The sequence below is a fragment of the Poecilia reticulata genome, chromosome 16 (assembly GCF_904066995.2).
Source record: "Poecilia reticulata chromosome 16, P_reticulata-male-v2, whole genome shotgun sequence".
NCBI lineage: Eukaryota > Metazoa > Chordata > Actinopteri > Cyprinodontiformes > Poeciliidae > Poecilia > Poecilia reticulata.
The window spans coordinates 24,429,284-24,444,533 of record NC_088845.1 but is presented as its reverse complement, the minus strand read 5'-3'; the positions used below and the strand labels follow the sequence as shown (position 1 = coordinate 24,444,533).

Below are 15,250 nucleotides of genomic sequence, written 5' to 3'. Positions count from 1 at the left end.
TTAAAACTCAACAACATATATTTTGGGCTTTGTCTCTTCCAAAATGTATATTCTATCCATGGTGAAATGTTTTCCAGCTCCTCTTGGGGACATATCCAGGATCAAATTGGGTGAGATGCAAAATCCCTCCAGCAAATTCTTGGTGTTCTCTGGGGTACAGCATCCAAATCACTGCAGATGGCTTGCCCACCTGTCCAGCTCATACTTCATTTTTGTTACAACATGAACAAGATTTTGAGGAATTTAAGCTCCCAATGTTGATGCAGCAGCTTAGCTCCAATGTGGGGGACATAACACTCTGTAGGTCATTACACTGGCCTGAAACCTCAGCTCGTATTCCACATAGTTCCAGACCTTTCTGTCAGAGACAGAGAGTTCAGTCCCACGTTTAGTTGCAAAATCCAAGTTTTTCCAACTTTTCTTCGGCTTGTACTTTAGATCAAGTCATGGTCTCAGACATTTTCTCATCATGGACAAGTACATCTAAAAAAATCTGAAAATTTTGATGAAGTCCACATGTTTTGTGTCTGTTTTTTAGAAAATGAACATAATTTATTATACATCCATCCATCCATCCATCCATTTTCTTTTCACCCTTGTCCCTTAGTGGGGTCGGGAGGGTTGCTGGTGCCTATCTCATGCACAGGGAGAACATGCAAACTTCATGCAGAAAGACCGGGGCCAGGAATCAAACCCAGAACCTTCTTGCTGCAAGGCAACAGCTCTACCAACTGCGCCACGATGCAGCCCTAATTTATTATACAGAGTAGACTAAATTTAAATAAAAATATCCTGTAAAGAGCTCTTCATGCATGAAGAGGTGGTCTATTATTCAATGATCAGAATCTATAGGTCAGCATTCAGTAACAAAAGTAGATGTCTACGTCCTTTTGTGAAATTTAAAAATTATAACAGCACAAACCCAAATGTTTGATGCACGTACAAACACACAAACAGAACAAAATCTGTTCTATGTTTGTGCATACAGCATGTATACACAAACATAGCGTTATGTGTTTTGAAAGTGTTTAGACCAAGAATTTAATTCCCAGGAGATGTTTACAGAAACTTGTCTGCAGTACAAAGTAAAGAAAAAATAGGAAGAATTTAAGATGATGGAAGAAACTACACAGTATCTCCTCCCACAGTTGCATCATTTAATGCATTTTTGAAGTATCGTATCTGCTAAGGTTAACTTAGAATTTAGCTCCTATTTCATTGTGAAATGGGATCACCCACTTTCACACCAGGGAGAAATTCATTACCTTTACAGTTGGGACGTGCGAAACTTCACTAATCAGTGCTGAAGATAAGAGCAGTACTAAAAGAATACGAGCATCTCTCTGCAACGATTGTCACTCAGAGACCAAGTCTGAAAAGATCACCTAACCGGGCTGAATGTCATGCACCAATGTACTGAATGTCGAGTGACTCTTCCATCATTTTATTTAGAGATAAGCTGATATAGTTGTCATTTTTCATCTTTTAAAAGGTTAAAAGTGTACTATATTTTATGTCAAACTGTATTATCAGCAGCTGCATTCTTTGCAAATATTCACTATTTTATGTGTTCATACCCTGTTGTGTTTTAAAACCTGTATCAAAAAGGACCCTACATGTGTTGTTGACAAATTGGAATAGGAATATTTTGGGGGGTTTTGTCAAACAATTTCTAACGATGGTGATAATCGTCAAAATTCTTTACTATTATTACATTTATAGTATTCTAATGAATGAAAAGTGTATACATTTTTAACCCCCATTTAGATCCTTTTGCATATTCTCAAAGCTTTTTTGCACGTTTCCTCTTGGCTTTTCTTCTTTAACTGTCTTCAGTTGTTCACAGTTGAAAGAACTTCCCATGACCACTTAGTCACCCTTATAAATAATTTTTGACATCTCTTCTTTGTAAAAAGAGAAGTGCAAAACATTTGTGCACAACTAACGCCTTCATAGTGAATTCATTACTCTTTTATGGTGTGTATATATACGATTTAGCCACTAATCCATTTTAATATTTTGCCCTCTACCGTGTTCTTTTTACCTTCGTGTAAGGTTTGCATCAGCAGTCAATGTCTGCCAAAGCGAGCACAAGGTTTTCAGCAGGAAATGGTCATCTTTGAATCAAGATAGCATGGATTTGGCCATGCAACACTTTGTCAGACACCGGGCAGATTGCCCCGCTTTTTAAACAGTATGAATTCTGCATGGTGTAGAATAGTTCACTGGTGTGATTTGAGTTTGTTCAAAGATGCTGCTGAACTCAAAGGCACAGTTTAAGAAGATTTTTGATATGAGATTCTGTGAAAATTAGCTACACTTTTACCTCTAGTAGATACGTCTCTTTAAAATATTCCTCTGTATAATGACACAGTGTGTGATCAGATAGAAATAGAAATGGCACAAAATAAAGAAAATAGGACTAATTTTTTGAAGTATTCATTAGAATCGCACTGAGAAGGAATGGAGAGGATTTTATACTTTTATATGATTTAAAAGTACAATATTATTTCACAGTATTTTTTTTTAATGTAAAATTGAGTGGCAATATTTTTTCTGCCAACTAAGAGGTGCATACAAAAAAGCTTTCATTTAAAATAAACATTAATATCTTGTGATATTCATGTTGATCCTGCATTTTACAAGATAATCCACCTAGGCATTAATTCAAACTGACTCAATCTTTGCTTTGCTTAAACTTTCAGCCACTTACAATAAAACATAAGTTTCTCATCACATTTGTGTCCCTACATTTGTTTAATTATGTTCTAGCTGTTTCCTTTTTCTATGAATATAATTCACATTTAAGTGGTGATGAGGCTCTTTAAATGTAATCAGCTGTAAGTCTTGGAACGCTGAACATCTTTATTCACAGCTGTTCTCTAGCAGACTCTTGCACTGAAGATCTGATCTTTCTTGAAACTAAACCTCTGAGTCTTTAATCTTAAATCAAAGTTTATGCAACTTTTTTTCTGAGAATCTAGGGAATTCTAACCAATCAATCAATGAAAGCACACAGAACTACCTGAAGTAAGTCTAGTCTCGTGCTCAGCTGTTAGAAGAAAATCATTACAGCATGAAAACTCTTTTTTTTTAAGGTCTCTCTTAAAATCATGAGATACCCAGAGCAATGGGCTATTTTCTAAGAGCAGTTTTCTTAAATTCCCTTTCCCATGTGTTCATCAGCATAGCATGAGTGAGTGTCCCGTTTGCTATCGTCACATATGTTTAATTTCATGCCTCTTGCTTCTTCAAAATTCAAATATGACTAAATTATGGATCACTTTAAATAACTTCTTCTAAATGCTTCTTGCGTATTTCGCTATTTGAAGCGGTGGCACCACGTGTATCGTGTGTAAGTCGAGTTGGTCCAGAGCAGCTGGTGACAACTATCCATTGACAAATGAGTGCATGTTTGTTTACTGTTGAGGGTCCCATACCTGATGGCTCTGTCCGTCAGGTCTGACATAAGCACATGAGGGAGCCTCTTGGCAAATTAGGTATATCATGAGGAGCTTAAGATGAGATTCTAGAATGCGATACAAATGCAGGGTAGATTTAGTCCTATATTACTGAGTTATTAGTCAAATGAATACCTGTCAATGGTAATATAAGGAAGTATAGTAAATAAAAACATGCAGAAGTATGACTGGTTATGTTTGCAAAATGACAAAAAGGCAATTAATGTAAATTAATAAAAAAGTAAATATAAGTAACTTATGATTACCAAAAGAAAGGCTAAGAAAATGCCCAAACCACATGTTTAATATACCGCCAATGTCATGTAGAGCAGCCTTCCAGTGTAGTCTCAAGTTTTTATCAGTTCCACCCCTGACTGGTATCTAATGCAAAACCTGGGTCCATTTACTAATTCTATTTAGAGCACTGCTCTCACAGCTGCAAAATTGGACACTGTTAATCTTAGATTTTAGAGTTGTCCTTTATGTATTCCTCTGTTTTTCTTTTAACTTTCTGCTTTTGGTCATTTTGTTGAAATGTCGACATTTACTTTGGATAGATCTGTTTGTGTATAAATCCTATTCTGTTTGATTTGACCAGACTTTATGAATAAATAATAACTCATCTACAGCATGTTTGGTTTCACACCTTCATGAAAAAAGTGTGTACCGCTGAAGGATCGACTCATCCAGATAGATGCAGCTCACCCTGTACTCATAAAAATGTCTCTAAAACATTTCTCAAAACCGTTATCACTGTGCTGGCAAGATTATTTGTCAGCAGCTTAACATAAAAAGGATTTTTCTTTTTTTAAACTCTATTCTTTAACTGCTTACTTTGCATTTTCCATATAAAAATTGCATGTAGTTTATTCCCTTTTCTCCCAGGATATTATGACATGACTGTTTGACATTAGTTAAATTTGCCTTTGTGTTTCTTGTTTCTTGTCCCTGTAGCTCCCTGCGGAGGTCACTTTACCGGTTTAGAGGGAACCGTTCTCTCCCCAAACTATCCACATAATTACACTAGAGGTCAGAGCTGTGTCTATGACATCTTTGTCCCGGGAGACTTCGGTAAGCATTTCAAGCATTATTTGCATGAAGTTCTGGAAAAATGTTGTTGAGCTGTTTCTGTCCATTTTTATGTGGTAAGGTTGTAAAGGGGCCTGTTTACTTCAGACCTGAAGCAAGAATATTTAACTTCCAGAGATAATTTTGTGGAAGGTTTTGTGAACTTTGTCTGATAATCAGGCACAGTATTTTCTCATTCTATGAGAAAATACAAGCTTACTGTCAAATGTGATTCTTTTAGGGTCACGTTGGTGGAAAAAGTTAGCTGCTGGTATATGACAAATGAAATTTCTGTTGGTACATAGTCATTTTGAATGTGATATGTGTGATTCTCAGTCACTGTTCATTATGGATGTGCTTGAATCAGAGCAAACAATTGTAAATGTTAACATGAAAAACGGTCTTCCCAGCAGGAGTGGAAAGATAGGTCAAACCGCAAATGTTTTGTCGAAATAGATGGAGTAGAGGAATTGTCATCTGATCAGGGCATATTTGCTTATCTAAAATTTAGCAGAGATCCCATGAAGACCTTGACATATTTCTGCTCAACAGTCCCTGGTATTCATAATAAGCTGTAGAAATCCAGGCAGCTTTTTATTCACTAAACCCCCGCATTCATGAAACACGCATTCATCCCTTGTGTGATGATCCTCTCCGACTGTTTACATCTTTTGCTCCCATCTCCTGCTGCTCCTGGTGTCCGGGAACCCACAGGTCTTTTTTAATAAATAATGCATCAAAATGCTGTCTTGCCTAAACTGCTGGCACAAGCTTAATGGTGTGTGGAATTTGCCAAGCAATATTCCCACCTGTGCCTCTGACTTTTCGTTTTGGGGATGTGCTGTAGAAACCGAGGCTATTGATGATGAGCAAGACAGCTGTGATGTGGCTTGATTGAAATACTCTCTGAACAACCGGGACTCACATCCCAGTTGGAGCAAAGTAACGATGTTGGGTTGAAAATGAAAGCATGTTGTTGTGAATGTTTATAGCACATGCTCTTATTTAGAGGGTAGTGCATCAAGCTTTTTTAATGAAGCTAAAACCAAATAAAAGCCTGGTTTTGAAGGGGGGGAAAACAACCATAAACCTTGTAAAAAAACTATTTTGGTAATTTATCCTTCAATAACGTTATGAATAACATCAAAATCCCATTTATCTGCATTTTAGAAAATATCTATTTAAATTCTATTCAAAATTTGAGGTGTATGGAGAATAATTACTCACTGATATATTTTAACCATTTCCTTCTATTAGTTTTGATTATTACTGCATAGAACTAACGAAAGCCCCAATGTGGGTTTTGAATATCATATAAAACCATTGGAAATGTGTTGTTAATCTTTGTCAAGTTAATGCTTCCTCTTACAAAAGCAGTAATCCAATGAATGCCATTGCATGAGTGTTCATATCCAAGCACATTATTAGAAAGTTGAGTGGAAGAAAAGTGCGGTAGCAAAAGGTACTCGAGTAACGGGGGATGAAAGCTTACCTTGAGAGAACTGTGTTTAAATCCAAAGGACATGAACCAGAGACAACGTTAGAAGCCTCTTATCTGGGCTAATGCAGCAAAGAATTGAACTGTTAATCAATGATTCAAAGTCTTCTTTTCACATGAAAGTAAATTTTGCATTTCATTTTGAAATCGAGGTCCCAGAGTCTGGGTGAAGAGTACAGAGGCACAGAATCCAAGTTGTTTTACGTTCAGAGCCTCCAGTCATCTGCTGCTGTTTGTCCCCTGATTTTATACGCAGTCAGTGCAGCCGTCAACCTGAAGCACTTCAGGCTTTATTCTTCCAACGAGCTTTATTGTGCCTCTAACTTCATTTTCCAGCAGGGTTTGTGACATTGCCCACACTGGCAAAAGTACCAATCTCTAGTTTAGAACACAGCGTCCTCTGCTTGATTGGCCAGTGAAATTGCGTTGGCGAAACTATTGTTTCATAGACAAGAGACATCAGAACCAAAAGTACAGAGATGAAGCATCAAAACAATCTGAGTTTGTCTAACACCTCGACGAAGCCAGAGGCTGATGTCAATGGATATACTCTTCTGTATCAAAAAATTGTTTACTTCCTCTTGGCATTTGTATTTATTTTATTTTACTCCATTATGTGAGTCTTTTATAGCATAAAGGCCTGAGATCTACATACAAACCAGAGCAGTAAAGTTGGTACTTTTAACCTCCAGATAGGTCTCTTTGAGGAAAAAATTATTTCCTCTCTGTCGCAGCTTGACAGTAGACAATCAGCTTTAGGCAGTATTATAAAAGGAATCACATTTCAGTGTCTCGTACACAGGTGATTGAAATTTGTAACCGCCCAGGGTAGAGTGTCGGATGCGTGTCATATTCTGTCCTTCATATGATCTGTGGCATACCATAATCCTTTGAGACATTGTGTCAGCTTGGTTGCAGTTCCACAATAAATATCATCTCCTGACTCGGCTTCAGTGACCTGAGGGATATATACGTAGGGTTGAGGGTTAAATCATTATGCGAGTCTATTTCTTTTGAGATCACTGCGTTTTTGGAATAAGTCTGCCAACTGATTACATGATCATTTCATAGCATGAAATTGTAATGCAAGCTCTGAAGCCTTTACTTTGAGTTCAGTTAGTTTCCATATCATTTATTTAGCTTCACCAGACAACTCGCTAATCTCTGCATGTGTTCTTTAAGGTTGTAGATTTTCTTAATTGGAGATCATAAACAATGAATAAGCAAATGAGATTTTAAGAGTGCAATTTGTGTTTTTTCATAACATTCGCTAGCTACTCTGGAAAGTTAATAGGAAAAGTGTGCAGTATTGCATGGGGAATCATGGCCTTCAGAGCTTTTACTAAAAAATGAAAAGAAACAAAACACTTCCCCTCTTGTATGTTGTGTTTTTGATATTTTTTCCACAAAAATTGGACCTAAAGAATTACAACATTGGTGCTTTTTTAAAAAATATATTTTGGTCCCAAGATGAGGCTACATCTATTTCTATTTTACATATTTAACTACGTTTTTAGGTTATTTGTAGCTATTTTAGGTTATTTTGTGCTTGTGTCTGTGTCTCACCCTCATGCTGTCTTTTAAAATCTACATTATATTGGCCTCTTGTAATCCCAACCTATATATTGAACTTGTTACAATATTACAATGTTTAATTATTGTTTTTATTGCTTTGGTAGCTGCATTATAATTGTTTTATTTTATTATGACTACAGTGGTTGTGATCAGAGGGCCAGAGTAACAAACAGCTTTAAATCTGTGCTTAAGCGTTTGTGAGACCTTTCATTGAATCATAAACATATTGCTAACTACAAAACAACAAGATGATCCAGGATTAGCCTATAGCAGGCTTACTTCCAGAGTTTTCCTGTATTAAGCTTGTAGAAATCTGCAAATCTGGCTTTTTATGGCTTCCTATGGCTTTATTTTCTTGTCCCCCTTTTTTTTTTTAAATAAAAGCACAATTTGTGGAAGCATGTCTAATAAGCATCCTGTCAGCAGATTATCCCACCTGAATTGTGGATTTCTGCAGCTTCTCCAGAGTTACTATGCACCTCTCTGCTGCTTGTTTGACTAATGCAGTAATACCTGCCAGGTTAGGGTGACAGCCTTGGCCTGGTAGATTTTCATTTTGCCGGACCGTTATTATTTTCAGATGGAGGATTGAACATTCCTCTGAGATGTTCAAAGAGCTGAGTATTCTTTTGTTATCCAATCATTCTTGAAACTTCTCTAAAACTATGTATAATCAGTTTGTTGTGGTCCTCAAGATGCTGCTTGGCCACTTATGCATTACATTGTTTCACTTGATCACATAGAATCCCATTAAACTTGTCAAAAATATAAAAATATTTAAGGTATAAATACTCAACACTGTACGCGTATTTACCATTTTGCACTTGATGGTAATTCAAGTCATGTTAAAAAGGTTTGAACAGTTGATACATATTGTCAACATAGAACAAATACATCATGCTTGCTCTTTCATGATTGTTTATTTGGAAATAATCTATGTCCTATTTTAGACAAATGTTTAGACTTATTTTATGAAAAGATTAATTATTCTTTGCACTTTTGCCACTTTCCGTTTGGCACTTCTTGTAAAAATGTAATTGTAATTGTGCAAAACTCACTTTTGTTTACACCAAGTCTAGCAGTCACTGCATGACAATTTCATCACATCCAGCAGAGTGAATAGCCTCTTGACAAGATGGGAAAACGATGTTCAATCTTGTTTTGTGCAATGTTGCACAAAAAGAAAAAGAAAAGTGCTTCTGCCATTCTGGCATTTAGTCCAGGGCGTTTGTTTGTTCACTTAGCCTTTTTATGAACGCTGATGGCTTCAAAGATGGACTTAACTCTGTCAATTAGTGGAACTTTCTAAAGCAAAAGTTTGCAAAGTAAAATCAGGTTGTTTTGATTTTTTAATTGTGTAGAAATTGTTTCATGAGATATTGCAGATATTACAAATTAAAGAGAAATGTATTGCGGGTGTCTATAATCTTTCGAAAAAAGTTGATTATTATATGCATTGTTGCATAAAATAATTCCCCATTATTAACTTCCTCGACTTTTAACTTGAGTCAAATCAAATCAACTATTTTCCAAAGATTTTCGACACCCGCAAAGTTAATTATGGCTCAGACTGAACATTGTTAGAATAAACAATGCATCACAGATTTTTATGCAGCTTAACTACAAAGTTGCCCATGTTTGTCACAATGTTGTCCCTAAACTGAATTCCTTACCTTACCCCATGCTTGATTTCAGAAATGTTTTTGCATGGCAAATTACCACTTCAAGTATCTTTTTAAGCCTTTTTGTCAGCTTTTTGAAAGTTTCATTTCACCCAACTCTCTTTGGAAATATTTCCCTAATGGGCCCAGGTGAATTAGATTTTATAGACACAACATTTATTCACCTCTGTTTATCTGCCTGAGGCCTTTTATAGCTCCAGCGTACATGTCTATAACAACAACATATGCATAATGGTTGCTGCAGAATGTGTCAGGAGGCAGGACAGGAGCGCTGACTGATTGCTGTAATAAATCTAGGCTGTAACAAGACGGACAGAAAATGAGCAAGAGAGTCTGTTGAGACTGCAAGGGGGTACCACAGTCGAACAATAGAAAAGAGAAATATAGATCTTTGTGGAATGCAAGTTAGACGGAGAGCATCGTAATGAGTGAGAGATTTATAATGAACAAACACAGAAAATGAGAAGAATGAGACGGAAATGGAGTACTGCTGAGTATGATCATAAAAACGGTGACCCCGGAGGCTAGCTGTTGACTCATCAGTGATGTTTGCTGAGGAGTGAGATTATGCCCCGAGCAACCCTGGCACACACAGAATAACACTTCTTTGTCTACATCATTTTATGATGTATATACCTTCCTCTGTAAAATAACCTAATAGGAAAAGAGAGCAATTTATTGTTGCAGTATAGATGTGAATTGCGCTTTTTGTATGGTTCTCCACAGGTATGCGTCTGCAAGTGTGTAATTATACATTCTGCCTTTTGTTAAATTTCTGTGTCAAACAATCCCATGAGTGACAGCCCTAACTGATTTTGACAACCTGCAGTTTTCAAGGTGATGACATTCTGGCAGCTTATTGTGTCAGCACGTTGCCTTGTGTTGACTGTCAGAAACAGTCCTGCAGAAAATAGCACATTTCGAGTCAGCAAGTGCAAATAATAGTAAATACGGAATATAAAGTGAAACAAGTGTATGTAAAACTGCAAGAAAAACTGCCTCCATGTTTTGTTTTGCTCCCCATTTTGGTGACCAACAGTTTATAGATTAAATATTGTGAGTTATTGGTCTGGATTGAAGCTTATTGGACTAGATGCTGCTCATGCCAAAGAGTAGTTCCATACCTTCTGCCAAAAGGTGTAATACAATTGTACTGCGATAATGGGTCTTTAAATATATATACGTCTGTGCCGTTGTACGGGCCCCTTGGTTTTTGTAAATCAGGTATGTGTATGCTGTCACCGGCCAGAATCTCTGAGGGCCTGTGCTGCCACAAAGCAAATATGACAGGTTCCTTCTCCATAATTCATATCCAGGAGAGCAAACATATGCTTCCGTTTTTTTTTAACCTCTCACCAATCCACTATGCTGTTAGTGTCTTTGACACCTTATCTGAGCTTTGCCTTAAGGCACATGTTACTAATCCAGTGGCTCCGGGTCAAAACGGACTTGCATTATGTTCCAGTTGGATAATGATGGCCTAAGCAGTTGCATTTCGCAGCAGTTCTCCTTAGCTTTCCGCCATCGTTTCATTTTTTACGCTCTTCTGAAAATACAAATATTCAGTGAAATAGGGAGCATTTAATTTGACAAGCTGAGTTTGGTTATTTCAGATGTCAAAGAGTTCATTGGCCTCACTTTAGGAAATATGCTGAGGGAGAAAAGGGATATCTTGCAGTTGTGTACTACTTATATAATGTTTTTACATTTTGGTTAAAAGCTTGAAATCCTAATGTACATGCCTTTTTCCTTTTTAGCTTCATCATGTCTTGTCTGAGTCAAGCTTGGGGAAAGGACGAAAAGTGGACATAATGCAGAATAATGTGCCGAATACAGCAAGACAAAAATGGTTCAGAAATGGCGGGAGCAGTAGAACAAAAAGTTTGAGTTGTTGATCTGACCCTCAAATTCTTCAGATCTCAATCCAATCGAGACTCTATGGCAAGTGCTAAAAAAACAAATTTGATCCATGGAGACTCTACTGCACATCATATAAGGCTTAGAGGATCTTCTGCTAAGATTTTGGTGCCAGATACACAGTACGCCTTCTGTGATCCGGTGCCTTGGCAGATTAGGGCTTTATTGACAGCAAAAAAGGGACCAATACACTGATAGAAAGGTGGACATAATGTTATGCCAGATTTGTACAGCATCACAAATATTTATTTCCAATATGATCTGTAAGATTGAAAGGGTTGAAACAGTTCCCAGTTAGATACCCACATATTAATCTCTATATGTTTTCCTGCCTGTAATTTAAGATAGAACATAATTATGCACATAATGCATAATCTGTCCAGAGGCCTTTTCTATTTTTGCAAAAATGAACTGGGGTTTATGTGAAAAATTGCACTGAAGAGGAGTTAAGTGGTTATTTAATACCTATACAGTTGATGAGTCATAAATATAATACACTCTCAGTTCTCTTATATGTACGAGTGAATCAGAAAGTAGGTGGATAGTCGGGATTTAAACATCTGCATTTCAAGCAAATGCATTGTTTGCTTTACATATGGTAAACATTATTACATTACCATATTCTTTCTTCGTTGCCTCTGAATAAGATTCATACCGAGTAGATAGGGTCTAGGCATCATTGTGTCTATAAATTTCTACATAGCGGTTATTTGTCTTTAAATAAACATGTTTTTTTTCCACACTGACTTTCTGAGGAGAAATTATGAGTAGTTGGTATCTCAGTCACATTGGGAGAGTCCCTTAAAGAATCCCGGCCATCGTGTTTTACGGCAGTGAGTTTGCATGTTCTCCCATGCTGTTCACGGTCTCCAGGCTGAAGTACACTCGGAATGGGTTTTGAAGGCTAAAGAAAATAGCTTTGTTATATTAAAAGTTCACCAAAAATATTAAAGATGTTCTGTAGCATCAGAACTGAAAATAAAAACCACTTGAATTTAAAATCATTTCACAATAATTTTTTTTTTTGGTTTGTTTTTGTTTTTTTTCTTCCTTTCAGAATCTTAGAGTAAGACAAAAATCCAAATAAGAATTTCAACCATGAGTTTCATTTTTCTGTTTTTCCTGTTTGGCAGGGATACAAAAGTTTTGTGAACAAGCATAAATTACACAAAGCATAATCCATTTGACCATGTTCATTCTTTCACAAGATAAAAGATCAAATGCCGCGGGAAGGAAAAAGACGTAGACTGAAATAGACTTTGCAAGATTATGTCATTTCTCTTCTTGCAATATTGTAATGATCTTATCTGCAGCATGTGCCCTTGTTTTTGACAAGGGCTTTTTGAAAGGACTCCATAAACAAAGCTGAAATCATAAAGATAACAGATGAAAAGTGCAGCCAAATTTTATTATGTGTTACAGTTCAGCCAATCAGATATCTGTTCCTTTCTTGCTCTCGCTTTTTCTTGAAAGGAGTCTCCATTTTATTTCAGATCATGGACTCAAATAATAGATGCAGCTTTAGCTATCTCTTCAGATCAGTCACACATTCTTATCAATTATATGATTCTGTTAACATGGAATTAAGTATCCATTAAGGGTGAACCGAATGCAGTTTTCTGGCCGATCGCAGATTACCAATATTTAAAAAACCTGATCTGTCGATTCAGATTTTGAACTATATCAACTTTTTTTGTCTGAAATGTCGGTAAAAGTAGCAAGAAAGTCGCAGAGTCAACAACAGTGGGGTGTGTTAACTGCAAACATGTTGACATGACCTGGTGGGCAGGTCTGTTGGTCAAACCTCTCATGACAGAGGAGAAGAAGACGGTGGTTGATTTTACCTTGGGTGAGGTAAATAAGATTGTGGAAAAAGATTGTAAAGATCGGCCGATCACCAATCTCCCAAAATGAAGGACAAAATTGATCAGGACACATAAAAAATATTTCTGGTTTTGGCATCATCTCTGGGAATAAGAAGGATTTATTGATGTATGAGCCTGGAATTATGTATTACAGTTTTTATCTTAATACAAACATTTTCACCCTCTGAGTCTAGATATATTTGAATACGGTTGATAAAGATAAAACAGACTTTAGTGGCACAACTTGTTTAAATTAAAGCAAAGCTCATGGAATGCATAAATTGTTATACATCACACTAAAGTAAAAGTAGAAAAAAGTCCTTCACATAAATAATTTTGCATCACACACTGTGATTGTGGAAGTGTTTTGCACTTTTGATCTCACATTGCTCACCTTAATATCGTCTGAGTGCTGCTCACACTCTTCACGATGTATTTGCTGACCAGGTACACCCATACAACAGTCGGCACATTTTCAGAGAGATACGTCCACAGCGTCACAGACTTTGTCATCAGGCACTCCAAATGGCTCCATGAGCATGGCATTGATTTAAAATTACTTTACATGCCTGCACTGTTTTCAGATCCCCTACAATAGGGCACTTAAGAGATGTGAAACGTTGGTTGACAAACTGTGGATGTGGTGGCAAATATCTGCAGTCACTGTTTGTTTGAACTTTTATTTAACTAGAACCAAGTTTCTACGCTGAGCTGTTTTGAAGAAGTTTTTTTTACAGTTTGCTTTAGATCTATGTCTTTGAACTCTTACGGTATTTATTCCTCATGAATGCCAACAAACAATAGAGGACTTCACAACATTTCTCACAGTATGAGGTCGAAACAAAAGTATTCATACAATGCCCAACCTCAAATTCTGCCACATCTTTGAAGTATGTGTGTTCTCTATTCTTTCGATTTTTGCGTTTGTCTATTGAAATGCAAATTTGAGTGTTAAATTGCATCAGTGATGCATACATTACTTTTCCAAAGATGTCAACATGTCATTGTTTTTACTATTTTTAAGGATCAAGAAAAATCTAGTCCTTGAAGTTTAATGCTCCCTGTGTGTCTTCAAGTGGTCGAAAAAACATTAACTAAATATAATTAGCAGGCAGGGTGGGATGCTGGTTAAGCTGATCATCATATTGAGTTGAGACAATTTTTATCAGTTCATATAGAGTGTGTTTGACAAAAAAACATTGTATTGGACAATGATAATATCTGTTCTTTACTGTGATATTTGCGTTGTAAACTTCATAGAAGTGGAACAATATGTGTAGCATATATGGCGTTTCGGACATGCAACACACGACTGGTTTTGGATTAAAAGCAGAACTGAATAACGCTTTGCTTATGAGCATGTGTGTATTCAAGCATTCATGTCTGAGGTTACATGCTTTTGTTTACAAAGCAATAACATGTGAACCAGTTGAGCACTGGTGTGCTTATATCACAGAGTAGAGCTACTCTTAGACACAACCTTCTCTTATTCAGATTTGGCAAATCATTCTTATAGTTAATAAACAGGTTTTTTGTGTCTTGTGTAAGTACACCTCGTTTTTCTTTTGCTTTTCGTTGTTTCTTTGGCATCTTTAAATTGGTGTTACTTTGATGTAATTGAAAGTGACATGACAAGAGATATGCAAGGCTGCTTACCAATGAAAAGGGAGATTAGCCATATGTACTTTTTAAGTATAACCTTTTTATTTTGCTTGAAGCCAGCCTCTGTCTGAGCAGACTTTCAAAAGGTGGTAACTTGCTTCCAGAGGATCCTAAAGTGTTCACACTACATTCAGTCATTCACACATTTACACACACACTCACACGCCAATAATGGTGAGCTACTACATTGTAGCCACAGCTGCCTTGGGGCAATCTGACATAAGTTAGACTGCCATGCACCATTGTGGAAAATACATTTGTATTGAATTGCAAATTTTTAGTTTTTGTTCATGGTATTATGTTCTTCTCTTGCAGTATTTTTCTATTCTGTATGCCAAATTTTTTTCCTCACAGAATAAAAATGCATATGAAGATACGCAACACGGAAATAGAGAAATTCCATGCATCGTTTTTTGTCTTTGTCTTTGTCCTAGGACTGACGGATAACCTTTCCAGTATTTACCCCAGAGTTGAGGCTGAATGACGTTTGAAATAAGATTTTAATACTTTCTCTAAATTAAA

General features: G+C 36.6%; 1 protein-coding gene across 5 annotated transcripts in view; it reads left to right on the top strand.

The window, feature by feature from the left end:
• The window catches only part of LOC103478352 (CUB and sushi domain-containing protein 3-like), a 245,173-nt gene that overhangs the window by 115,745 nt on the left and 114,178 nt on the right, over nucleotides 1-15,250 (top strand). For all 5 annotated transcript variants that reach the window (XM_008432116.3, XM_081597601.1, XM_017309426.2 and 2 more), the window contains one exon: nucleotides 4,416-4,532. In XM_008432116.3, the coding sequence (XP_008430338.2) occupies nucleotides 4,416-4,532 (117 nt within the window). The remainder of the gene's footprint in view (nucleotides 1-4,415; nucleotides 4,533-15,250) is intronic.